This window comes from Chinchilla lanigera, unplaced genomic scaffold (genome assembly GCF_000276665.1).
Source record: "Chinchilla lanigera isolate Chin_1 unplaced genomic scaffold, ChiLan1.0 scaffold00081, whole genome shotgun sequence".
Classification (NCBI taxonomy): Eukaryota; Metazoa; Chordata; class Mammalia; order Rodentia; family Chinchillidae; genus Chinchilla; species Chinchilla lanigera.
The window spans coordinates 5,607,687-5,633,990 of NW_004955482.1; the positions used below are offsets into that span (position 1 = coordinate 5,607,687).

General features: G+C 42.8%; 1 protein-coding gene and 1 long non-coding RNA gene across 12 annotated transcripts in view; one reads left to right on the forward strand and one right to left on the reverse strand.

Moving 5' to 3' along the window:
* Mphosph9 (M-phase phosphoprotein 9) overlaps positions 1-26,304 on the forward strand; it is a 60,163-nt gene that overhangs the window by 1,131 nt on the left and 32,728 nt on the right. For 3 of the 11 annotated variants that reach the window (XM_005403052.2, XM_005403051.2, XM_013503558.1), the window contains exons 2-10: positions 2,412-2,676; positions 5,291-5,444; positions 9,438-9,527; positions 9,875-10,401; positions 12,187-12,310; positions 15,980-16,070; positions 17,803-17,909; positions 22,215-22,675; positions 23,363-23,518. In XM_005403052.2, coding sequence (XP_005403109.1) covers positions 2,570-2,676; positions 5,291-5,444; positions 9,438-9,527; positions 9,875-10,401; positions 12,187-12,310; positions 15,980-16,070; positions 17,803-17,909; positions 22,215-22,675; positions 23,363-23,518 — 1,817 coding nt within the window. In that variant the 5' untranslated portion in view covers positions 2,412-2,569. The other 8 variants (XM_013503564.1, XM_013503566.1, XM_013503561.1 and 5 more) reach the window with 6 other exon arrangements.
* LOC102021557 lies at positions 19,905-22,182 on the reverse strand. The gene is made up of 3 exons (XR_263833.1): positions 21,960-22,182; positions 21,074-21,293; positions 19,905-20,038 (listed from the first exon to the last, which is right to left on the reverse strand). It is a non-coding gene; the product is annotated as an uncharacterized LOC102021557 (long non-coding RNA).

Here is a 26,304-nt window from a genome sequence, read left to right on the forward strand (position 1 = left end):
GAGCCACCGGGCGAAGGCCATTGAGTTAGGTCCGGTTACCCTGGGCTTTCACACCTGTCCCTGCAGGAAGTGCTTCCTTGATGAGCTGATGGTTTTTGTGTACAACAGTGCTTTGTAAAACCGGGCCCTAGAGAGGGGAATCTAAAGGAACCAAAACGTTAGATGGTTTTCTCCGTAACACCCTCGTAACTTTTCATTTGTAAGCAGCATAGTTTTTCTTTTTCTTTTTTGAAAATTTTCTCTTCCTTCCTTGATCTTTTTTTTTGTTTGTTTGTTTGTTTGTTTTTTGTCTTTTTGAGACAGGGTCTCGCTTTGCAGTTCAGGCAGGTCTTGAGCTCACTTTATAGCCCAGGCTGGTCTCGAACTGGCAACAGTCCTCCTGCCTCAGCCTCCTGAGTGCTGGGGTTGATCTTTTTATTTTATTTTTTGGTGGCGGGAATCGAACTCAGGACCTTGCACTTGCCAGGCAGGCATTTGTGCTGCTGAGGTAGATCCCCATCCCCTGATCCTTCCTTCAATGCTTGACAAATAGTTCGTTAAAGAAATGATGCATGCATAGCCAGGCATGGAGATGCATGCCTGTAATCCCAACTCTTGGGAGGCTGAGGTGAGAGGATCACGCTGAGTTCGAGGCCAACCTGGGCTACATAGGGAGTTCAAGGCCAGCCTGAACTGCATAGTGATACCCTCTCTCAAAGAAAACCTTAAAAAACAAAATGATGCATACAGCATACAAACAGCTATTTAGTGCAAAATGTACACCAGCCAATGGAGAGACAAATGTGTTAACAGTTTAATTTGCTCTTGTTGATGGCAAATTAAAGACGAGGTAGTTAATTTTTTTTGAGACAGGGTTTCACTGTGCAGTTCTGGCTGGCCTTGAAACTCATTTTGTAGCCCAGGGTAGCCTTGAACTCCAGCAACCCTCCTGCCTCAGCCTCTTGAGTGCTGGGGTTACAGGCCTGTGCCACTCACTACACCCAGCTAGGTCGTTAAATTCTTCTGGTCACTGTACAAATCAACAAGCATGTATACTTGGTAGAATTAAATAAATGCATAAGGATGAAGTGCTCCAATTGTTATGTAACAGTTGTTTTGAACCTTGATTTTTTTTTTTTTTTTTTTTTTTTTCGGTTTTTCTCCGGTACCGGGAACCGAACTCACGACCTTGCGCTTGCCAGGCAGGCGCTTTTGCCGCTGAGCTAAATCCCCAGCCCTTGAACCTTGATTTTTAACATAAAATTCTGAAATATTTCCTGGAAGCAGTGATGCTTCTTTTTGCATATCGCCCTTCATGTAGGCTTTTCATTGAGATATATAATTCACATGTCTTAAAATTCACCCTTTCTGAAGTGTGTGAGTCAGTGGTGTTTAGAGCATTGATGAGGCTGTGGGACCATCATGCCATGTAATTCCAGAACTTTTTATCACCCCAGAAGAAACCTTGTACCCATTGCAGTCACTCTGTTCCTCCGTCCCCCAGCTCCTGGTACACATTAATCTACTTTCTGTCTTTGTGGGTTTGCTATTCATTCATTCATTTACTTTCTTATTGAGACAGGGTCTTGCAGTGTAATTCAGGCTGGCCTTGAACGGGCCTTGAACTCGAAGTGACCTGCCTGCCTCTCCCTCCTGGATTTCCCTATTTTAGATAGCTCATACCAGTGGAAACACTGTGTTCCTTTGTGGCAGGTTCTTTTTACTTAGCACGTTGTTTTCACTGTTCACCCACATTGTAACATACGTTTTTGTTTCCTTCCTTCTTTTATTTTTTCTTCAGTACCAGGGGTTGCATACTGAGTTACATCTCCAGTCCCTTTTGTTTTTTGACACAAGGTCTTGCTAAGTAAAAGCTGGACTCCACCACGTTATCCTCCTGCCTCAGTCTCACAGATGCTGGGATTATAGTGTGTGCCACTACACTCATTTTCATTCCTTTTTAAGGCTGAATAATCCATTAAATAGATGTGCTCATTTTATCTGTTGATGAACATTTGGGTTTCTACAATTTGGTCATTATAAAGAAGGTTGCTAGATGGGCATGGTGGTGGACACCTGTAATCCCAGCACTTGGGAGGCTGAGGCAGGAGGACTACTGTGAATTCAGGACCAGCGTGGGCTCCATAGTGAGTTTAACACCACCCTGAAGTACATGGTAAGACCTTGTCTCAAAAAACAGCCAGGACTGGGGATGTAGTTCAGCGGCACAGCACCTGCCTGGCAAGTGCAAGGTCCTGAGTTTGACTCCTGGTACCCAAAACAAAAACAACCAAACAACAAAAACAAAAAAACTATTGCTGTCCTAAATGTACATTTACATGAAAGAAGTGAAAGTTTTCAAAATCTGAAAAGACAGTTGCTAAGTTAGTGGCTTTTTATAGTAGTATTTTTTTTTCCTCGTTCATTTTCAGACTGTCTTGGAAGTTTAGGAAATTTTACAGTTTTGAATGTTAGCAACTGAAAATGCTGGTAGACGACGAAGCATCTGAAGATGACTCGGATTCAGTTTCCTCAAACAGTAAAAGAACCTGTATTTTCAAATAAGAGAGTGTAACAATTTCTGTACACTATGGAAGATTTTGACTTGGTGAAAACCTTACAAAAAACTTCATCTTCTGTAGAATCTGATATCAAAAATTCTCCCCATTCTCATGGACTGAGCTTAAATACTAATAGGTAAGAATGGGATAGATACTTTTCAATGTAACAACAAAGATTTTTTAATGTAACCGCAAACCAAAATAATGTTGCTTGATAACTTAACAATTTATCCAAGTGGTGTTTTTGCTGATTTGTGTTTGTTAAAAACAAAACAAAACACAGCAACTATGATCAGCAACTATTGACGGAATGTTGAGAATAGTTTAGTCATCCTGCTTTTTTTCATTCTGCTAAGGATGTACTTTTGGAGGTTTTTTTTTGCCTACTAGAGAGATGTACTTTTGGATTGGAACATTGTGAAAAAGAACTTACTTTGCTGGTTGTATTTTTCTTCATACTTTTTTCCTTTTTGACAAATTACAAACATATCTTTAAACTGTAGTTTAAATATTATTTCTACATTCTAAATTAATGGTACAAATAATGTTTTATATTGTGGAACCATCTCACCATGCTGAAAAGCAGCAGTTAAAGTTGAATAGTAAAAAGCTAAGTAAAAACAGGCTCTGCAGACTCTGAGTATGATAGTAAAATAATGCTTGTTTTTTGGTGCTCTACCGCTGAGCTTGTCCTCCCTTGCAGCTTTGTTTTGTTTTGAGAAAAGATCTTGCTGTAGCCCAGGCTGGTCTCGAACTCACAGAGTTCTGCCTCAGCCTCCCAAGTGCTGTGGGTTTTCTTTTGTTTTGAGCCAGAGTCTCACTAAATTGCCCTTAACTTTGGATCCTCCTGTCTCAGCTTCCCTGAGGGGGTTACAGGCACGTGTTAGCACAGCAGAGAAAAGGTCCAATATGTCTTCTTATTTTGTGGTGTGGGGGGTGGAACCCAGGGCCTTTTGCAAGCTAGGCAAGTGCTCTACCACTCAGCTGCACTCCTAGCCCTTGCATTTTCTTTTTAAAATATCTATTGTGGTTTTGTTTTGTGGAGTTGGGGATTGAACCTAGGGCCTTGAACCCAGCTAAACAGCTGTTCTAGCACTGAGGTACACCCCAGCCCAAGTATTTTTTTTTTTTTCTTTTTCTGGTACCGGGAATCGAACTCATGACCTTGCGCTTGCCAGGCAGACGCTTGTGCCGCTGAGCTAAATCCCCAGCCCCCAAGTATGTGTTTTTAATCAGAGGCTGTTTATTCTCCATTTACACAAAGTCTAACAAGCTTGATTGTTTGGTTTCTAAATTTATGGTAGCTTAGAATAGCAGAGGTAGGTCCTGTTAAAGAAGTGATCAATTACAAAAAGCAGGTACATCCAGGATAGCGAAAAGGTAGTGGACTGGGGCCTGTTGGTGAAGAGACAGATAGCTTTATATACAAGGCTTTTGAAGAAAGTGATAAATAACATTAAAAATTGTTCATTTTTAGCCAGGCATGGTGGCACATGCCTGTGACGCTAGCCCTCGGGAGGCTGAGGCAGAAGGAGTGCCACGAGTTTGAGGCCACCCTCGTGTATATAGTGAGTTCAAGGCACCCTGGATTACATAGTGAGACCCTGACTCAAAAAAACAAAAAATAAACTGTTCATTCTCTGCCTTCCTGAGGAACCTAAAAATATATAAAATGAAGTAAAGCATAAATTAGGTAATTTATGAGAGGTAATTTTAGAGTAAGAAGGGGCTTGAAAGAGCTGCCTGCGGCGGTAATCTGTGCACGCGTGCTGAAGACTGGCCACACGTTTTGTCTCCTGTGTCACTTAGTGGCCTCTCTGAGGTCCACATCTAGAAGAAAAATACGGTGTTTGATTTGCCTGGAGGAACGCAAACGTGCTTTCCTCCTGAAAATTACGCAGTGGTGCTTGTCTCCTCCTTTCTTAGGAGTGGCAGGTAAATTCACCAGATTGAAACTACATTATTACAACTATGTAAATCCGTTTTGGACGACATACTAGGTTCTTTTTTCCCTTGAATTTTAATACTCTCCCTGGTCTTTATTTACTGTGTCCTCTTTTTAAATTCCGTGTGAAAAACAGGGTATAAATCAATACATAGACGAAAATAATCTTTGAATGAGTAGATTTTAAACCACTTTTAGGGTCCTGTATTATGCTTTGTGTGCCACTCAAGCAAATCTGATCTACTCAAGTTCGGAAGAGCAGTCTTTCCTGGGAAGGATCAGTGTTTTACATACTGAATAGGCTAAGGAAGTCCTGAATATTTGCTGTTAATTTGCTTGGTGCAGCTTTCATTCAGTGCCAGTGCAGGGATAAGCATCAGCTCATCGCACCAAGTGAGGGGACCCTGGTAACGAGACTTGACCATCTTTGGGGCAGCGGAGGCAGAATCGCCTGCATACAGTGTGGGGCTGTGCTCGGGGCGGCCGGAGCGCTCCTCTGGGTGAGTTAAAGCAGGGGAGCTGGGAGTTTTTTTTAAGATGTTAACACATCCTGTTTCCTCCCAGCACTCCGGTGTTCCTGCAGAAGGTCTTTCTTTGGACTCTCAAGAAAATAAAGTATTGTCTGTCATTTTACTGCTGTTTTCCTCTGGTGGACAAACTTGTGATCTGATTTTCACAGATGAGGTACCAGTTAGAAGGATTAAATGTCAGTGGTTTTATGCTGCTCTGTGAAATCATGAACCGCTTAAGTATTCAGCGCTCGGGTAGAATGAAGAAACGATCTGAATGATTTATGTTTCCACAGAAGTAGTCCCCGCCTTAGTACAAATGGGGTGTCCTCTTTCTCAGGGAAGACCAGGCTGCCTGCCATCCAGGGCACAGTGGAGCTTCTAGCTTCTTTCATGCAAGAGCTACAGAACGGTGGGAAGACTGATTCAGAGCGCTGGAAAAACTGTGAGGTATCTTGTTTTGTTTTTGGGATTTTAAAATAATGACATTTAAGTGAACCTGCACTATACTCTGGTTTCTCTTCAGAGCGTCTAAATCTTTTGCCTTTTTAAATGAACCTGCACTGAAGTCTAAATTATTAGAAGTTTATGTCCAGAAGAGCATGTTACTTAATTTATTGCTAAACTCATCGGGCATATTAATTGGGGAACGATACTGAACAAATGTGAAAAAATTACTGAGATGGAATGGACCCCATTTTGAAAAACCTAAATTTACTTTGAAATATTTTGAATGTTTTAATTCTAAATTTGGGCTTCTGTTTATTTTTTATTTATTATTTTTTTGGTACTGGGAATTGAACTTAGGACCTTGTGCTTGCCTGTGTAGACTTCTGTTTAGTACTTTATCACATTTAGCTATGATGCATGGTATTCTGTTGTTTTCAGGTCACTGATTCTTTCTTTCATATATATGTTTTTTTTTTGTTTTGTTTTGTTTTTTTTTGAGACAGGGTCTCACTATGCAGTTCAGGCTGGGCCAGGGATATAGCTCAGCAGCACAAGCGCCTGCCTGGCAAGTGCAAGGTCCTGAGTTCGATTCCCTGTACTAAAAAAAAAAAAACCAACAAAAAACAAAACTATGCAGTTCAGGCTGACCTTCAGCTGACTTTGTAGCCTAGGCCAGTCTCGAACTCGCAATGATCCTTCTGCCTCAGCCTCCCAAGTGCTGGTATTATAGGCGTGCACCTCCAGGCCAGGCTCATACATAAGTTAAATTATGATATAAAAATATAATGGGGGTTGGGAGTGTATCTCAGTGTAGATCACTTGCCCAGTTTATGAGGGGCCCCAGGCTTGATCCCCAGCACTGTTAAAAGAATACTTAAAATTTTTATTTTATAGAATGGTGTGCAAGGTGGACTTTTCCTGTTTTTAAAAATAAGCTAGAGTTGGTAATTCTTTATAGAAACGTACAATGTTATTACTAAATTCTTAACAGTAGATTTTGTTTTAAATTTTTTTTTTTTTTTAGTACTGGGAATCGAACTCAGGACGTTGTGCTTGCCATGCAGGTGCTTGTGTCACTGAGCTATATCCCCAGCTTAAATGTAAATTGTACTTTTAGAACCATAATTTGTGTTGTTTTTCAGAATACAGAAGAAAGTAAAGTGAAAGATTACCTGGTTGAAGAATTCAATACATATACCCCAAATGTGATAATTACTTATATTCATATATCATAATGACTAAAGTTCTAAAAATAACTGTTACTGCATAGTTGTTGTTTTTTTTTTTTTTTTTTTTTTGAGACAAGGTCTCTCTATATAGTTCAGGCTGCTTGTGAACTCACTGTGTAGCCCAGGCTGGCCTTTAACTCACAGTCTTCCTGCCTTCGCTTCCAGAGTGCTGGGAATACAGACTTGTGCCACCAAACCAGCCTATTACTGCATACTTTAGAAAATTAACTTTTCCTTTTTTGTACATTCTATGGCTTTTCCACATAACACTCGGTATATGTAAAGTGAAAGGCCTGTGAAATTCCATTGCAAATGAGGCAGTTAAAAATCGAAGGTTGGGCTGGGGATATATAGCCCAGTGGCATAAGTGCCTGACTAGCAAGCACAAGGTCCTGAGTTCGATTCCTGGTACCCAAAAAATAAAAATAGAAGGTTGCCAGGTGTGGTGGTGCATGTCTGTAACCCTAGCACTCAGGAGGTGAGGCTGGAGGATCACTGTGGAGAGTTTGAGGCCAGCGTGGGCTATGTGGTGAGTTCAAGGCTACCCTGCACTACATAGTGAGACCTTGTCTCAAAAAAAACCAAAAAAACAAAACAAAAAAAAAAGTAAAGTAAAATAAAAATGTAGTGTTGTGGGCTGGGGATAAAAAAAAAAAGTAACCACAATTTATATTATTCTTAAGTAAAATCCATAGGTAATGTACCAATACTCATTTCTTTTTCTTTTTCTTTCTTTCTTTTTTTTTTTGTCTTTTTGAGACAGGGTCTTGCTGTGCAGTTCAGGCTGGCCTTGCACTCACTTTGTACCCCGGGCTGGCCTCGAACTTGCAATGATCCTCCTGCCTCAGCCTCTCTAGTGCTGGGATTACAGACGTGCACCACCATGCCCGGCTCATCCAGTACTCCTTTCAAAGAAAGCAATATAGTGGTTGAGTGCTTATGTAATATGCACAAAGCATGGATTCGGCACTCAGCCACATCTTCATTAGAAGTCATAAGAAAGTTGTTTGGTGTTTGCCTAAACAATACACAGACTCACTATAAATATAGCAGCTGCTTATGGAGATCAATACAGCCATGGTGGTTTTGTTTGTTTTTGTGATGCTGGGCATTGAGCCAGGGCCTTTTTTTTTTTTTTTTGTGAGACAGGCTCTCACTTTGTAGCCCAGGCTGGCCTTGAACTCACAACGATCCTCCTGCCTCAGCCTCCCCAGTGCTGGGATTACAGGCATGTGCCACCACGCCCGGCTCAGGGCCTTGTACCTATGTTCTAACACTGAGCTACCTCCCCAGCCCCAGCCATATCTTTATTTTTTTTGAGACAGAGTTTCACTGTGTAGTTCAAACTGGCCTTGAACTCACCATGTACCCAGGCTGGCCTCAAACTTGGAGTGATCCTCCTGCCTCAGCCTCCCAAGTGCTGAGATCACAGAGTGCTGGGATCTACCACTCCTGACCCCAGGCATATCTTGATCCAGATATTCTGAGTGCCTCCTCCCTTAGAGACATGATTTTTCTGAAATACTTCTGATGAAATTCTGTAATACCTAAGTTTATTTTGGGTAGTATGAAAACTGCAAAATATATTATTTTTATAGTCTAAAATGGACACAGGACACTGTGGGGGACTATGCTGTGATACTGTGATTGGTGTCACTGGAACCCGCCCACTATAAATGTGAGGCACGTTCCCCCTTTGTGATTAGATGATCGTGACTTTACAGTTTCCAAAAGGCAATTCTTGGGGCTGGGGATTTAGCTCAGCGGCAAAAGCGCCTGCCTGGCAAGTGCAAGGTCGTGAGTTCGGTTCCCGGTACCGGAGAAAAACCCCAAAAAAAAAAAAAAACAACAAAAGGCAATTCTTTTCTTTATTGAGATCACTTTTAGATGCACAGTAGTTAAATTTAAAATCTAATCTTGCCAGACACCTATGAGGTGTTACAGTCCCATATTATAAATTAGGAAACTGAGATGCAAAGAGATGAAAATTATTTTTCTAGGACCGTACAGGTTGTCAGTGGAGATCCGGGAGTCAGGCTCCCCATTCAGGCTATTTGTATTTAAAGCTGTGCAGAGGGAAAAATCCTTAATTGCATGCCCAATTCCTTAAAATATGAAAAATGCAGATAGTAAAGACCCATTTTAATTTGAAAAAAGGACAAGGAATTTAAGACTGATATAAAGTGCACCTGCCAGTTCTTGATTAATCAGAAATGATAGAAGATGACATCAAATCAAGATACCATTTGAAGTACAAGACTCGCAGGGTGTAGTGGCACACACTTGTGATCGCAGCACTCTGGAAGCTGAGGCAGGAGGATCTCTGTGAGTTCAAGGCTAGCCCAGACTACATGGTGAGTTCAAGGCCAGCCTGTGCTACATTGTGAGACCCTGTCTTGAAAACAAAAACAAAAATAAAACATCAACAAAAAAGAAGTATAAGACTCACCCGGACTTTCTGATTTACCCAGACTGTAGAATATGTAAGAAAAAGGCATCTGTCCTTGTATATGTTTATCAAGTATATTTTTTCAATTAATTTGGTTTTGTTTTGTGTTTTTTTTGTTGGTATTGGGACTCGAACTCAGGACCTTGTGCTTGCCAGGCAGGCACTGTGCCACTGAGCTCTACCCTCAGCCCTACAATTAATTTGGCTTATAAATTTTACATTATAAGTGCTGTTTTCTGAAAAGGGCATTTCTCACTGCAGTAACTTTTCTATGAAATAGTTTTTTTTTAACTAAGATATTTTGTAATTTAATAGGCCAGGTGGTTACAGTTGTTCAATTTGGTGGAAAAACAATGCCAAGAACAGATAATTGCGCAGCAGGAACAGTTCCACAACCAAATTCAAGTAAGTTCTCATTTATTGTTGATGTTTTAAAAATATTTGTAAGATCGACGTGGTGGCGCATGCCTGTAATTCCAGCACTCAGGAGGCTGAGGCAGGAGGATCATTGCAAGTTCAAGGCCAGCCTGCGCTACAAAGTGAGTTCAAGACCGGCCTGAACTGTATAGTAAGACCCTGTCTCAAAGAGACCAAAACAAAAACAAAAACAAAACCAATTCATTTATCAATTTTGCAATCTAAAGAGAAGACTTGGTATTTAGAGTAGTAACATATTTTGAAATACAGTATTTTCATGACATTTCTAAAAATGTATAATATTTCTCACCCAATCTGTAACTTTTTGTTCGCAGCGTATACAGGAGGAGATAAAAAATCTAATCAAATTACAGATCAATAATTCTTCATGGGCTTCCTGTGATATAAGGTCTTCTAGCAAACACGTGTCTTCAGAAAGTCAAATGGGTTTTTTTTCTGAAAACAGTGAAAGAAATGAATCTGTCACTAGTTATCCTGAGTCCAAGGAACCCAAGATGCAGCACGGAGGGGACGCATCAAAACCAGACTGCAATGTGGATGGCAGTTCTGTGAGCAGTGGCTATGGCACTTTCTGTGTCTCAGAGTTGAACACCTCCAAGCCTAAAGGCTCCGCAGCGCCCGTGGACCTTCATGCAGGCCTTTCTAAGGGGCAGGATGCAGGGTCTGGGGTCCAGGTGGATTCCCCTGAAGATGGCCTAGGAAATGGGAGTTTTTATATGCATACTCCTGAAGAATTTTGTACATCTTTGCAAGAACATAATAACACTTTTCCTGGCAAATTTGAACATAATTTTCTCGGTGAAAATAAGATTTCTGAAGTGTATAGTGGAAAAGCAAATAGGTAGGTAGAGTTTCTCCATAATTTGAGGGGAGTTTTACTTGTTTATAACATTTAGTATTAGTACCTGCCTGGCAAGTACAAGGTCTTAAGTTCAATTCCTGGTACAAAATAAAAAAAAAAAAAGAATCTAGTGAACTTTCATCTGAACTATAATAGAATGAGCTGTATTAAAACATGTATCAGCTAGGCATGGTGGTGCACACCTATAATCCCAGCACTTGGGAGGCTGAGGCAGGAGGATCATTATAAGTTTGAGGCCAGCCTGGGCTACAAAGTGAGTTCAAGACCAGTCTGGATGGCATAATGAGACCCTGTCTCAAAAAGACCAAAAAAAAAAAAAAAAGTTTCACTTTTATCACTAGGGCGGAGATACAGCTCAGTGGCACAAGTGCCTGCCTGGCAAGTGCAAGGTCGTGAGTTCGATTCCCGGTAACAACAACAAAAAAAGACAGATACTTTTATCACTAATATCAAAGTCTTTTATTTGTTGTATGTGGAAAATTGAAATAAAGCATGTTCTATACTAATAACACCTGACTTTCTTACCATTTGCAGTTATAAAACTGTTAAACTCTTAAGGTGGGAGATCTTGCCCGGAAAATACTTTTTATATTTTCTAATCCCTTGGTAAAAATTAGAGCATGGGTAGGACTATATTAATAGTGAGATTTTGTCACATGTCTATGTGATTTGGAACAAAAATTATAGGCAGGCACACTTAGTCTTGTCCTTTATACACGGGAGCAATTTTTGTAAATTTAATGACATTTTAATTGACTCAGGGACTTTGTAGTGAAGGCAGCTGTGGCTGAACGTTTGCAAAACAATCTTGTAAAGTTTTTGTTTTTGTTTTTTGTAAAGTTTTATACTTTACCATAAATGATTAGTTTTATATCTCTGCAAGGTATCATCTAAAGTAAGGTATTTAGGGCTGGGGATTTAGCTCAGCGGCAAAAGCGCCTGCCTGGCAAGCGCAAGGTCGTGAGTTCGGTTCCCAGTACCGGAGAAAAACCAAAAAAAAATAAAATAAAATAAAATAAAAAAATAAAGTAAGGTATTTAGCTGTAGCAACATAAGTCACATACACTTTTTAGTTCCTGCCAAGAAATGTGCTTTCGCAGCACAGATCTGTTGAACTTGAAGGGGGTTTGGGTGTGGTTGTGTTCTATTCCATGGCTGCAGACTCTATATCTTAGATATTTTGGGGTTTTTTGGCAGAGTCTCACATATACTACGCTTGATCTTAGCCAAACGGCCAAGAAGCGATCACATCTATACTAGGCAAATACTCTAACCCTGAGCTACATGCCTAGCCTTTTTTGTTTTGTTTTGTTTTTTTGGTTTTTGCCGTAGGGGCTTACTAAGTTGACCAGGCTGGTCTAGAACTTGAGATCCTTCTGTCTCAGCCTCCCAACTAGCTGAGATTACAGGCATGTGCCACCATGCTCAATCAGACTATATGTTGTTGGCCACTGTTTGTCTTTTTCTTTACTTTGTCTTTGGTAATAAGATTTTGAAAAACGAAATTTAGGGTTAATACAAATCCACCATCTTACACTACTAGAAAAACAACTTGGAACATTTTCCACCAATGCAGTATCTCCTGTGTTACTTTCATGTGTGAAGGACAGCAGTTAAGAAAATAATTTTGGGAAAAAAACAAAAACAACATATTATGGGGCTGGGGATGTAGCTCAGTGGCACAAGTGCCTGCCTGGCAAGCGCAATTCCCGGTACCAAAAAAAAAAAACAACCAGAAAATAATTTTTGTTATCCTTTTTTAAGTAATAAATCTGTCACAACGTGGGCACAAAAACTGAAGCAGAACCAACCAAAGAGAGCACATGCAGAAGGTGGATGTTCACGTCCTAAGCCAGAGAGTGAGCGGAGCAGGAAGCCTGCGGAGCACGTAGGTGATAAGTCATTGTTCTGCTTGCTTTCGCTGCTAGGGCTGGTAGAGTGTATTTACTGTGTTCTCACAAAACTTTTCCTTTCTTTTGTATTAGTTTGTTCATTTACAGGCCTTTCTTTTGGTGTCTCAAAGGGGACCATAAATACTGCTTCTCTAGTAGACTGGAAATCAGAGCTAATACGATACGTACTTGAAAAAAAGAATTATTTGTGAAGGTCCTATTTCTCTTTGTACTCTAAATATTTACAGGTAGCCAGAGAGCAATTCGCTTCATTGTTCTTTAAAAACCTTCAGGGTTAGGAGCGTAGCTCAGAGTTACAGCCCTTGCCTAGCGTGTGGGAACCCAGGGTTTGATCCATAGTAATACAGAAACAAACAAACTAGCACAAAAATAGACACAGACCCCTTGAAATAATTTGTATTAAATTGTAAGAAGTAGCACATTGTGTGTGTGCCTGCGTGTGTGTGTGTGTGTGTGTGTGTGTGTGTGTCTGTGCTGGGGGTTGAATCTAGGCCCTGGAACATGCTAAGCTCGGGCTCCCTCACTGAGCTGCACCCCTTTTCCAAGGCTTTTCCACAAAGGGTTTGTGGTTGTATACTTGGTGGGGTTCGTGTTTTTTTGTCTCCTTTAATGGGATAAAAAGTTGTTCGTTTCAATGCCGGGGATCCAAGCTAGGCAGGTGATTGTAACCCAGTCCCTGTCAGATGTGACCCATTCATTTGGTCACCAAACTTTACTGCACACAAGTCACCTAAAGAGAGTTACGAACACCCTCACGCAGGGCCAGTCCCAGGTGTTCTGACTCCCCCTGGGGGCGCCTGCCTGGCGTCTCAGTTGTGCAAGCTCTCAGTGATTCTGGTGTGCAGCGTGGTCTGTGAACGGCGGGTCCAGCCTTGCTGTCCTCCACTGTTGATTGGAGAATCCAAGGAGCTGAGCCCTCTGCTACGCAGCTGAGAAAAGCCTTGCGGCAGCATCTTCCCTCTCTGGCAGCCAGCTGGGCCAGGTGGATGTGGGAGAAGGTGGAGTTTCCTCAGAGTCTTCCTTATTCTGTAGTCATCTGCCAGACAAGTTTAATGTTTCCTTTATGTTTGGATTTTTGAATTTTTTTTTAGATGAATGGTACATTTAGTATGAACTCATTCAGGAAAATCAAGTTTCTTTGTTTTGTGTTGTTGTGTTGTTTTCTGAGACAGGGTCTCACTATGTAGCTTAGGCTGGACTTGAACTCACTAGGTGGCCCAGGGCAGTCTTGAACCCTTGGTGATCCTCCTGCCTCAGCCTTCTGAGTGCTTGGGTTACGGGCATGTGACACCATGGCCAGCTGCAAGTTTCTTCGATTTTTTTTTTTTTTTAATTTACACACTAACTATGTACCTCTTTAAAAAAATTATTAATATATGCTTGGAGTGCATGATTAAATCATGCAGAGTGGATACATGTACATAATACATCTTAATTCTTTTGACAAGTTTCTTTGCTATTTCTGAACTTTGTGTGAATTGGAGGGAAGTGGTGCTGGTCGGTGAATCAGCAGCACCACACCTGAGATACAACTCTCACCTGTAGCTGGAACTTTCCTCTTTACCTGACCCTCTCTTTCCTCATCATTTCTGGTCTCACTCTGTTTTTGTTTGTTTGTCTTTTGTCTTTTTGAGACAGGGTTTTTCACTGGAGTTCAGCGTGGCTTTGAACTCACTTTGTGGCCGAGGCTGGCCTTGAACTCATAGCAATCCTCCTACTTCAGCCTCTCCCGAGCGCTGGGATTACAGGGGTGCACCACCACACCTGGCCACACAGTGATGTTTATTTTGGGTAGGAGTTATTTAGAAGTCCACCTTGACATAATACTTCTTGTAATAAAGGTTTTTCAGGGCTCAGGTCATTCTTTGTTTCCATAGTTGTCTGGGACAGATGTGACTTCTCCATTTCCTGAGGCAAAGTGCTTTGCGGGGGTGGGGTGGAGGGTGGGGGGAGTTTCTCAGGTGACAACTGCTGGCTGGTCACGGAGCAGGGAAGCCGGTCCTGGTGCTGGACTGGGGCCAGCTCCTGGCTGAGCGGGCTTCTGTGTTGGAAGGGCTTCGTGTTGTTCCACACTTTCCCTTTCATCCGTGGGTGTCTCCCCAGAGGAGCCTCCAGGCCTGGTGGGGTCCGCTGGGGATGCCTAGGCTGGCCCCTCTGAGCTGCGGGGTCGAGGCTGGGTCACCTGGGTTTTGTGCTTTAGCTTTCCCCAGTCACCTTTCCCTGGTCTGTTCAGTGTGGGCATCAATTTGAACAGGGAGGAGTTTGAAAAGAAACAAGGAGTTCTTCTCTTGGTAAGGAGGCTGAGTGGTGTCCTGGGAGGCTGGCGGGATTTATCCTCTTTCGGCCTGTAAAGTGTTGCCACCTCCCTTACTCCTGCTTTTGCAGTGGCTGCATGGAGTGTTGCAAACAAATACAATTTAGAAACATTTACAGGACAAAAGGTTTGTTTTAATGTGGAAGATTGAACCCCAGGTAGGCAAGTGCTCTGGCTCTGAGCCACCCCCCCCTGCCAGAGTCTTGTTAAATGGGAGACTAAGATCCTGCCTTAGTCTCCCATGTATCTAGAATTAGAGATCTGTGGCTTGTGCCTGGCAGGAATAAAAAATTCAGTGATAGAGGAAATGATAAGAAAAGTTTTGAGGCAGGTACGCACACCACATATCTGTTTGGAAACACAGATTTCTTGTGACAGCGTCAGACCTGAGGAGAGAGTCACTCAAAATTGTTTTCCAGATCATTAATAATCATTTTTAGATGTTTCTGGGACTAACAGCCAGTTTTGTGTGTATAAGAAGTAGTCCGTTATTTAAGATCCATATTATTGATTTGTGGTTTTTAGAGGTAATTTGATTTATTGTATTTGTAATGATAAAGATGAATCATTAAGGGTTTGGACCATTAATTTTTATACCAAATAACTCCTTTTGTGCTACTGGGAAACCCAGGGACTTAGAACTGAGCTACATACAGCTCCAGCCCTTTTTAATTGTTTTTAAGTTTTGAGACAGAGTCTTGCTAAGTTGCCCAGGCTGAGCTCAAAATTTGTAGTTCTTTTGCCTCAGCCTCCCTGCCTGCTGGGATTATAGGTGTGTGCCACCATGCCTGGCCCAAGTGATTTTAATTCCAGGTACCTCAAATTTCTTTTGGAAGTAGATGACAGATTATAAGTACATTTTAGTTTGGAACTCATTAGGTAATACCTGACCTCAGTTTTCTTCTAGCCCCACAGACACCCAGCATAACCCTCTATCAGTTACACAGGGAAAGGAAGCTTGAGCTGGGTGCAGTGGTGCACGCACCTGCAGTCCCAGTCACTCCAGAGCCTGAGGTTAGCAGGGTCAGAATTTGAGGCCAGTCTGGGCAATTTAGTCAGACCCTGTCTCAAAATGGGTTGGGCTGCCCGTGTAGCTCAGTTGTAGAGCCTTGCCTAGCATGTTCAAGGCCCAGTACTGGTAAAGAAAGGGGGGAAAAAAGAAAAGGAAACTCTTCCCTGTCAATCCTTTCACTTTGTGCTCTGCAACTGGGAGGAAACCAAGCCCCAGGCACCCTTGCCCCAGGGTGGCACCTGGACTCACTCCCGTGTCCGCCTGCCGTGCCGCGTGATTTCCAGCTGTCCACAGATTGTTTTCTTTCTCGAATTGCAGTCTGATTTTGCTGCTGCTGGACATCCTCATACTTTTTACCTCTGTAAACCAGATGAAAGTCCAGATTCGTGGCTGTCTGATTCAGGAACAGGTATGGAACTTCAGTTTGTGTTACTGATGTTGCTTGTTGATGCCGGGTCTCCCTGTGTGGTTTGGGCTGGCCTCAGACTCACGGTGATTCTCCTGCCTTGGCCTCCTGAGTGCTCGGATTACAGGTGTGCACTTCCACACCTAGCTTAAACTTTTAAAGAGGTTCTTTTTAATTACAGTTTTTTCTAGCAGTTTGTCTGCATATCTCACTGTAGGATGAAGGGCGCACACAGTTCGGCAGTGTGGTCCCTGTAAACGTCCCATGTGTTGTGCCGTTCCTTCGGAGCGGCGCCCTTCTTTCTGCCTTCATTTGCTTTACCGGTTCTGTAAAGGTAGAGGGCAGAGGTGCAGCTGTAGCTCTTTCCAGTTGTTCCAAATAGTTGACAGTTCAGCTGCTCTCTGCGCCCCGTGGGGAGCTCTCCTGGTCTCACTGCATTTGTGGCTCGGCTCCTTGTTTCCTCCGCCCTCAGCATCTCACACTCAGTTCAACTGTGTGAATTCACTTTGCCTTGCAAACGTTTCCGGAATCCAACTGCTTCTTCCGCCTCCGCTGCCGTCACCCTGGTGGGGCACCCCACCCGTCCCCTCGTTGCTGTGGGCCCCTGACCAGTCTCAGTGCTTCACCTTTGAGCCCTCACTGTGTTCACTGCATGGTGCCCAAAGGGACCCTTTGAAAAGCTGGGGCAGCTCGAGAGACTGCTGCTAAGAACTCTGCAGTATCCCGTTTCTTGGAGTAACAGCCAGCACCTTTAGGGCCTGCAGCCCAGGAGGACAGCACCTCCTTCCCTCTGTCCTCATGCCCTGCGTCTCCCTTCCTTTCTCCTGTCAGCAGGAAGGCTGGCTGTTCTGTTAGGCTTCCGCAGTGGCTGCTTCCTCTGCCTGCCGTTACCCTGCATCAGGAGATGTCCTTACGTGGGCCCAGGTGGCCAGTTCCCTTTCAGTGGCTGTCTCTGAACAGCACTGTGAGCCCCGTGAGCACACCTAGTTCTGCCCTATTAAGTTTTTACCCTTGATATAACCTGTGTGTTCTGTGTGATTTATTTACTTATGTCTCACTCCTACCTCCCAGACTGGCATAGTAAATGTTTAATAAATATTTGAATTACTAATTTTTTTTCTTCACGGTACTGGGAATTGAACCCAGGCCTTTGCATTGAGCTATATCCCCAGTCCTTCTTTACATTTTTTATCTTTTTTTTTTTTTTTTTTTTTTTTTTTCATTCTTTTTGCGGTACCAGGAACCGAACTCACGACCTTGTGCTTGCCAGGCAGGCGCTTATGCCTCTGAGCTATATCCCCAGTCCTTCTTTTTTGTCTTTTTGAGACAGGGTCTTGCTATGCAGTTCAGGCTGGCCTTGAGCTCACTTTGTAGCCCAGGCTGGTCTCGAACTCGCAACAATCCTCCTGCCTCATCCTCCCGAGTGCTGGGATTACAGGCTGCACCTTCATTTTTTATCTTGAGATAGTCTCACTAAGTTGCCCGTGGTTGGCTCAAACTCACAGTTCTCCTGCCTCAGCCTCCCAAGTGCTGGGATTACAAGCGCGCGCCACCATGTCTGGCTATGATAAGGCATTTATAGGACTCTTTTTTTTTTCCATAAATATTCAACTTGCTGTAACCACAGCCAAAACCCAGTTGCTTCCTATTTTTCATGTTCTTTGGAGGTAAGTTATTATAGGAAGTATTTTGTTCTCTTTCTAACTGCTTTCTACTCTACGTGTGTGCACATTAGGACTCACGTATTGGAAACTGGAGGAGAAGGACATGTATCACTCTTTGCCTGAAACTTTGGAGAAATCACCTATACCGTTGCCTTCTGCAGCTAGGTCACCAAGTCAGGTAATTTAGCAATCTCTGTATGTGTGCTGTGATTGTAGTTGAGTGCTCCATCATACATCAGCATTTTCCAGCTTCTGATACAGTATAAAAAGCATGGGCTTGAGGGTCATATGCACTTGATTTCAAATTCTGTTTTTTTTTGAAAGTTGAAATCAGTTTCTTTTTTTTTTTTTTGTCTTTTTGTGACAGGGTCTCTCCAGGCAGTTCAGGCTGGGCTTGAGCTCACTTTGTAGCCCAGGCTGGCCTCAAACTCGCAACAATTCTCCTGCCTCAGCCTCCTGAGTGCTGTGATTACAGGTGTGCGCCACCACGCCCGGCTCTTGATTTCAAATTCTGTCTGTTAGTTTTTACTATGTAATTCTATTTTTTTGAGACAGGGTCTTGCTATGCAGTTTAAGCTGACCTTGAACTCAGTATGTAGCTCAGGCTGGCCTCAAACTCATGCCGATCCTCCCACCTCAGCTTTCCTAGTGCTGGGATTATAGGTGTGCGCCACCATATCCAGCTGCTGTGTAATTTTAGAAAAGTTACTTTAAAATGGAATTTAAAATGCCCAATTGGTGTTTTGTGAAATTAAATGAAGCCCCCCCCCGCCCCCCGTACCGGGAATTGAACTCATAACTTTGCACTTGCCAGTCAGGCACTGTGCCGCTGAGCTCAATCCCCAGCCTAAATGGAGGATTTTGTGCGTACTGTTTTATAAATAGTCCTTGGCTAGTAACTTCACTTTCTCCTAGACCTAATGTTGGATTTCTATCCTGCCACATCTTCCACTGATCCATTTGTATCATAATTATGCACAATTTAATTTGTTGTATATTCTTTGAATAAGAAATGTACAGGGATATAGCTTAGCAGCATAAGTACCTGCCTGACAAGTGCAAGGTCCTAAGTTCAATTCTCAGTAGAAAAAAAAAATGTAAATGTTTTGCTTACTTCAGAGCAAACGTAAAATTGTTTACTGTGTGCACATTGATGTACATTTTTCAATTCTATAGTTTGATTAGGCAAATTAATTAGCCTATGAGAGAGTAGATTGGGCAAAGGAGTGATTTAATTGAAGTAACCAAAGGGAACACAGATGTAAACACCAGTGATAGGTGTGGGTAGATGGGGCCATAGAAGTGCCAGGGTACTTGGAGACATCTGAGTTCCAGAGAGGGACAGGAACTGCCATGCCCAGCTTGCAGAAAGAAAGGGAGAGACATAAATAAAGAAGAAGCGAAGCTGGGGGAAGTGAGGTTGTACAGGGGTAGAAAACTTAATGGCTTTGCACTTACAGGGCTTACCATGTTACTGGCTCTCGGACATCAATAAATTAATACTATTAATTGGGTCTAATATGTCATCAATTTTATGACCTCCCATTTCATATTCTACTAAAAATGTTTAGCAGTTAGACCAATACGATGCTTTCTTATCTCTTCAAATTTATATTTTGTTGTTATGGGAAAAGGTTTTCAACTTACTTCGTCATAAAACTTACACATAAAGGAAAATATAAGTGAAATAAAATTGGCTAAAACTTCCTCACTTATTTATACTTCTCTTTTCAACTCGTTGTTGGTTTCTTTGCTTTCTTACATATTTTCTTTCAGGTCACCAAGAGTATTAGTGATTCAGCATTTCTTTGAAGAAACTATGTAAGGCTTTGGTGCTGAGTTTTTACCTGGCTTAATAATTATGTAGAACTAGCTTATTTTTGACTATAGGATGGAGCATGTTGCTTACTTTGGCCAACTAGCCCTTCCCTTAAATATTGGTTCTCAGAAATTCCATTGTAGTCTCTAGGATTTTTCTTCAAAGCTGTTAGCACTTATGTGAACAATTTTTTTGGTTTTGACGTTTGCTCCTGAGCAGCCAGTGACAAATATGTCACAACTGTTACTTGCTAAAAGCAATTGTAAGATGCCATTACTTACAAGAAGCATCTTTACTTCAGAGATACTGAAATGTGTGAAGGAAAGGACATCGTAAAACAGCAAAGCACAGTACCTTACTGTGAGCTGCACCTCCGAGCTGCAGCTGTTCACCCGGCCACCAGGCAGGCGCTCTGGGGATGGCCTTCGTCACAGTGCCAATCCTTGTCACAGCCCAGGGCTTGCAGAAGGCCTTCAGCTTGTTGGTATCTAGACAGTGGAATTCCCAAGCAGGATTATGGGAAGTGTGATATATTTTAAGGGTTTAGTTTTAATAAATTAATGTCTTTAATTCATGCATAACAAGTATAATTAATTGTTCTGTTCACAAGCTAGCTAAAGAGTCTATTAAGAAGTATTGATTCATAGTAAGCTGGGTGCTGTTGCACATGCCTAGTATCCCAGTTACTTGGAGACTGAGGAGGGAGGATTACTTGAGCCCAGAAGTTCAAAACCAGCCTGGGCAACAAAAATCTGCAGTCCTTGTAGGTCTGAAATGGGACTGAACTAAAAGTTACATGATGACTATTCTTTCAGTATATCTCTTACTGCATCTGTGGAGACTACGCCCACAGATTCTCTGGTGTGGGTAGATGGGGCCATAGGAGCACCAGGGTACTTGGAGGCATCTGAGTTCCAGAGAGAGACAGGAACTGCCATGCCCAGCTTGAAGAAAGAAAGGGCGAGACATAAATAAAGAAGAGGGGAAGTTTAATTTGAGGCCCAGAGTTAGCAAACCCTACAGAAGGTCCCCCCTGAAATAAATAACACCCAGAGTTTCACTGTTTGGATCTTAGACTAACTCTTGGTGGCATTTTTATTATAGTAAAGCCCTGGTTTCCGGCTTTAGAAATTAGGGTTAAATCCCATTTTACTAATTAATGAAGAAGTTTATTTTCGTTGGGTATCTAACACTTTTTTTTTTTTTCGTTTCTTTTTGTCTTTTTGAGACAGGGTCTTGCTGCGCAGTTCAGGCTGGCCTTGAATTTACTTTGTAGCCCAGGCTGGCCTTGAACTACTAGTGATCCTCTTGCCTCAGCCTCTGGAGCACTGAGATCACAGGTGTGCACCATCATGCCCAGCTCAAACACTTTTTTCTTGTCCACTAACTCTTTTAAAAAAGGAATATAACTACGTAGTGAGGAGTTCCATCTTTGATACTTGTTCCCTTGAGTCACATGAAGTTAATTTGGCCACGGGTTTTCTTGTCCTGCTTCTGTCATTTACCATGAAGTCTTTCCTCACCTCAAAGCTTGGTTCGTATTTTGACTGGGGGGCTGCTGGTCAGCATCTGTGGCTGTGGCACGATGTGTAAGATGAGTCATGGGAAGAAGGAGCTGTCTTGGCTCATGTTTCCAGGTGTTTCAGCTCACAGTTTCAGTCCGTGGCCACACTGCTGGTCCTGTGGTGAGTCAGTGCCCCGTGGAGGGAGCACAGGCAGGGAAGGCACTCACCTCTTGGAGGCCTGGAGGCGAACAGAGAGAGAGGAGACTGGGGTTTCAGGACCCACCTCAGGGAGCACCCCCAATAACCTAGCTTCCTTCTTTTAAACCCTGCCTCTTAAAGGTTCCACAGTCTCTCAAGATTCAAACCATATGGACTACCAAGAATGTTTTTATTTGGAATTAGGTAAGGGGTGGTAGATAATTTAGGTTCAAGTTTTTCCTGTAGTAGTCGTAGGGTAATATGAAATTTTTGTTTTGTTTTTTTGAGACAGGGTCTCATTATATAGTTTAGGGTGGACTTGAACTTACCCTGGAGCTCAGGCTGGCCTTGAACTCACAGCAATCCTGCTGCCTCAGCCTTCCGAGTGCCGGAATTACATATATGGTGTGCACCACCGCGTGGTGATATGAAACTTTTTCCTATCTTATCAATAGGAAATGACTTCTCTTTCAAGTCGTGTTATCAGTCTGATAGTCTACATTTTCAACTTATTTAAAATCTTTTTAAAACATTTATATGGTGCTGACCTTGATATCAGTAAATTTCCTCATCACTGATACTACCATTTAAATAATTTTATTTATCTTACATCTAATACCAGTTATAAGATGAAGCTAAGAACCCTGAAGGATATTTATCGTTTTTTACAAAATGTTATTTTACAAAAGGGAAAACAAGCAGTTACCTGAGAACAATCTTCTGCTTCCAACTCAGGTCATCCACCAGAGGTAACGTTGTCAACATTCTGCTGAGTGCAAAGGAAAAGATGCTTCCTGACCCTAACTTTGTGAGCTTTCTTTCCCTAGGAGCACTGAAGCCTTCTCATTTATTTAATTTTCTTTTCTTTTCTTCTTCTTCTTTTTTTTTTTTTCTCATTTAGATGCAACAAAAACAGCTGGGCTCTGAGGGAGGACCTTAAGGCTGTCTGTCTTATTTCTAGGTACTGACTCTGGATCCAACAGTACACACGAAGCCAAATCAGCAGATTTCAGGGACTCAGCCACATGGCTTTCTGAATGCTCTTGACGACAGAATACCCATCTCACCAGACTCAGTCCTGGAACCAAGTATGTCGAGTCACTCTGACATCGACTCCTTTTCACAAGCAAGTCATGTCACTTCTCAATTGTCCGAGTTCCCAAAATATCCTTCAAATACAAAAGCTTCAGCAGTGGACTCTTGGAAGAACCATGCATTCCAAAGCGAGAGTAGGGGCAGTTCCCCCTTTCCTTCCGTGTACACTCTCACTAGCAACGACGTCTCGGTCTGCACTGTAGGTGAAGAAAACACTGTTGCGGCAGCTTCAACCTCGGTCAGTCAGTCCCAGCTTCCAGGTACAGCCAACAGTGTCCCAGAATGCATTTCATTGACTTCTCTGGAAGATCCTGTGATATTGTCTAAGTATGTATTTTAGTGAATGGCTTGTAATGTTAATAGATTTTCTATGATGTCTTATTGAATAATGAAAATGATTTTTATTGGAACTCAGTAATGTATAAAATCTTAAAGATGCTGGGCGTGGTGCCGCACGTCTGTAATCCAAGCACTTGGGCGGCTGAGGCAGGAGGATTGTTGCGAGTTCGAGTTCAAGACCAGCCTGGGCTACAATGTGAGCTCAAGGCCAGCCTGAACTGTACAGTGAGACCCTGTCTCAAAAAGACCAAAAAATAAAAAGTAAAACAAAAGATAGCTTAAAGACATGCAGCATTTTTAAGACAGAGCATCTAAAAACTTAAGTTATTTGTGTCTTTTTCACTTTATTGTCAATTTTTTTCTGTCTTCTGATGCTGAGGCTTAAAAATCCTGGAGCTCCATGCATGCTAGGAAGGTGCTCTACCACTGAGCTACATCCCCAGCCCCCTGCGAGAGAAATACAAGGTGCTCACAGAGGCACCCAGGAGGCGATAGTGAATTAGAACGTTCTTGTGTGTAAAAGCTGCTGGAGCTCGTGGAGCGTTGGCTCTGTGTGCGGGGGAGGACAGAGGGGGCAGCCTGTACCTTGCCTGGAGGAGGGACTGTGCTCTCGGTTTCTCTTACAGGATGGACACGGGGGACGGGCTTCCTAATGATGTTTGTTCTTGCCCACAGGATTAGGCAGAACCTGAAGGAGAAGCATGCTCGACACATAGCAGATCTTCGCGCTTATTATGAATCTGAAATAAATAGTTTGAAACAGAAGCTGGAGGCAAAAGAAGCTTCTGCAGTTGAAGAGTGGAAGAAAACCAATCAAATTCTTATAGATAGGTAAAATATAACTACGATGTTAGTGTTTCTGCAACTTGAACGTACTGTTTCCACAGAAATAAAATACTAGGATTGAAAAACACTTTCAAAGCATGGATTTTGGATTTGAATTTTAGCAGAGAGACATTTGCAAAGTAATTTGTGCGTGTGTGTGTGCGTGTGCATATTGGGGATAGGACCTAGGGCGTTGCACATGCTAGCCAAGCTGCTACCTTGCACATGCTACTAAGCTGCGTTTCCAGCCCCCTTTTTTTTTTTTTTGGTTTTTCTCCGGTACCGGGAACCGAACTCACGACCTTGCTCTTGCCAGGCAGGCACTTTGCCGCTGAGCTAAATCCCCGGCCCCTCCAGCCCCTTTTGAAAATGTTTATTTTGAAACAGAGTCTTGCTCAGTTGTTCAGGCTCTCCTTGAGCTTGTGAAACTCTGCCTCCTGAGTAGCTGGCATTGCATAGCATGTGCCACTGCACCTGGCCTTAAGCATTTCTAAAGCTTTGAACCCACCTCCTGTAATACACTATTAACTGACATGAAGTCATGGGCTTCCTGTGGGCAAAGAACTGAAGCTAGCAGACTCTGTATGTGTACAGTCTTCCCATGTCATTTATGGGAAGGTTAATACTACAGGGTCCCTAATGACTTAGCCAGGCATGGTGGGATGTGCCTATAAATCCTAGCACTCTGGGGGGCTGAGTGGGAAGGATCACAAGTTCTAGCCCAGCCTGGGCCATTTAGCAACTTAGTGAGACTGTCTCTCAAAAGAAACAAAAAAGCCAGGCCTGGTGGCACATGCCTGTAACCCCAGCACTTGGGAGGCTGAGGCCAGAGGATTGCTATGAGTTTGAGGCCAGCCTGGGCTGCAGAGCGAGATCCTGTCTCAAAAAACCAAAAAATAAAAAGACAGAGATGACAACAGGTACCTCCTGGTGGAAACAGGTGTGATGCTGCCCAGGATGGATTTTTGATGTTGAAGATGGGGTCCTGGTGAGGCTGCCCAGGGAGCACAGCCAATTAGAACATCGTGCTGTGCAAGAAGTGCTGCTGCACACGCGGGAAATACCTGCAGCCGGGGCAGGCGGGAAGGCGCGGCTTCAGATGAGTTGCTGCGGTGCAGCAGCTGAGCACAGTGCAGTGGAGAGTGTGTAGTCCCGGGCAAGGGAGGCGTTATTTTCTCCTGTTTGCTGAAAGGAGGAACTGTCTTACACGAGGCAGCAGAAACAGGGAGAACCAAGTGTGGTGGTGCACGCCTGTAATCCTAACACTCAGGAGGCTGAGGCAGGAGGATCATTGCAAGTTCGAGATCAGCCTGGGCTACAAAGTGAGCTCAAAGACAGCCTGAACTGCGTAGTGAGACCCTGTCTCAAAAAGACAAAAAAAAAAGAAACAAAAGGAGAAGTTGCAGTCATTTAGAACTGCAGAAACAATTCCAAGACAAAAACCAGTGTTGTCAGTGCATACACCCATTTTTTTCTTTCTTTCCTCAAAACTTAAAATTGCACATGGAAAATTCCATTGGTACTGCACATGGGGCCATTAATGCTCGTGTTGCAGGCCAGCTGTGATCACAGATCCTTATGGCTGCACAGCTGCAGCTCTGGGGACGGTGTTCGCTGGCATATCAGAATCAGTGAGGTAATAAAAATGCTCAAATCCAGTTAGTGCTCTCACTCACACCTGACTAATTAAATGACCTTTCTTTCAAGAAGAGGCTTACCAGGCCGGGGCACATAGCTGAGTAGAATGCTTGCCTACCATGTATGAGGCTGTGGGTTTGATCATCAGCACTGGAGACTAAGTGAAACAAAACAAAACAAACCAATCATCCCAGATTTCACCTCTGAGGCCGGGAGGCCTAGTGGTTAGGAGCAGGCACTCTGGACCTGGCTCAGAATGCAAGGGAAGCCGGGCATGGTGGCGCACGCCTATAATCCCAGCACTCAGGAGGCTGAGGCAGGAGGATCATTGCAAGTTCGAGACCAGCCTGGACTGCAAAGTGAGCTCAAGGCCAGCATGAACTGCACTGCAAAACCCTGTCTCAAAAAGAAAAAAAAAAAAAAAAGAATCCGAAGGAAGTGGCCGAGAGTAGAGCTCAGTGGCAGAGTCCGTGCTTTGGGTTCAGTCCCTGCCCTGCAAAACCTGACAGATGACCCCAGTGAGAATGCAGTGCTGGCCCACCACTGGCCTCCAGCTAGAAACTTAACCACTCTTGGTTTTCTCATTTCTAACGTGGGACTGATAGTAACCCTAATTTAATTGAAAAGACTATGAGGATAAATATGAAAGTACTTAACATAGACCTGGTACATAATGAGTGATAAATAAATAATGCTTTTGTTATTCATGGTACATCATTAAACACTGAGTCAAAATACTAGCTGAATTCTACATATTTTGTTATTTTGAGGCTCTATGATAATTTTACAAATTAAGTTTTTATAAGAATAATGCATTCCTGCCAAGTTTGATAATAAGTTAGTTTCCCTAATGCAACCTCTAGTAACAACATTACAGGTTGGGGTTTTACATCCTTCTAGCAATCATAATATATACAAGTAAATTTTTTTCCACAAGTAAGAGCAAGCTATTTTGTGCAGGTTTTTCTATCTTGCTTTTTAATTTTTTTGGTGTGTGTGTGTGTGTGTTTTTGAGACAGGGTTGCGCTATGCAGTTCAGGTTGGCCTTGAGCTCACTTTGTAGCCCAGGCTGGTCTTGAACTCGCAACAATCCTCCTGCCTCAGCCTTCTGAGTGCTGGGATTACAGGTGTGTGCCACTACGCCCAGCTTTTTA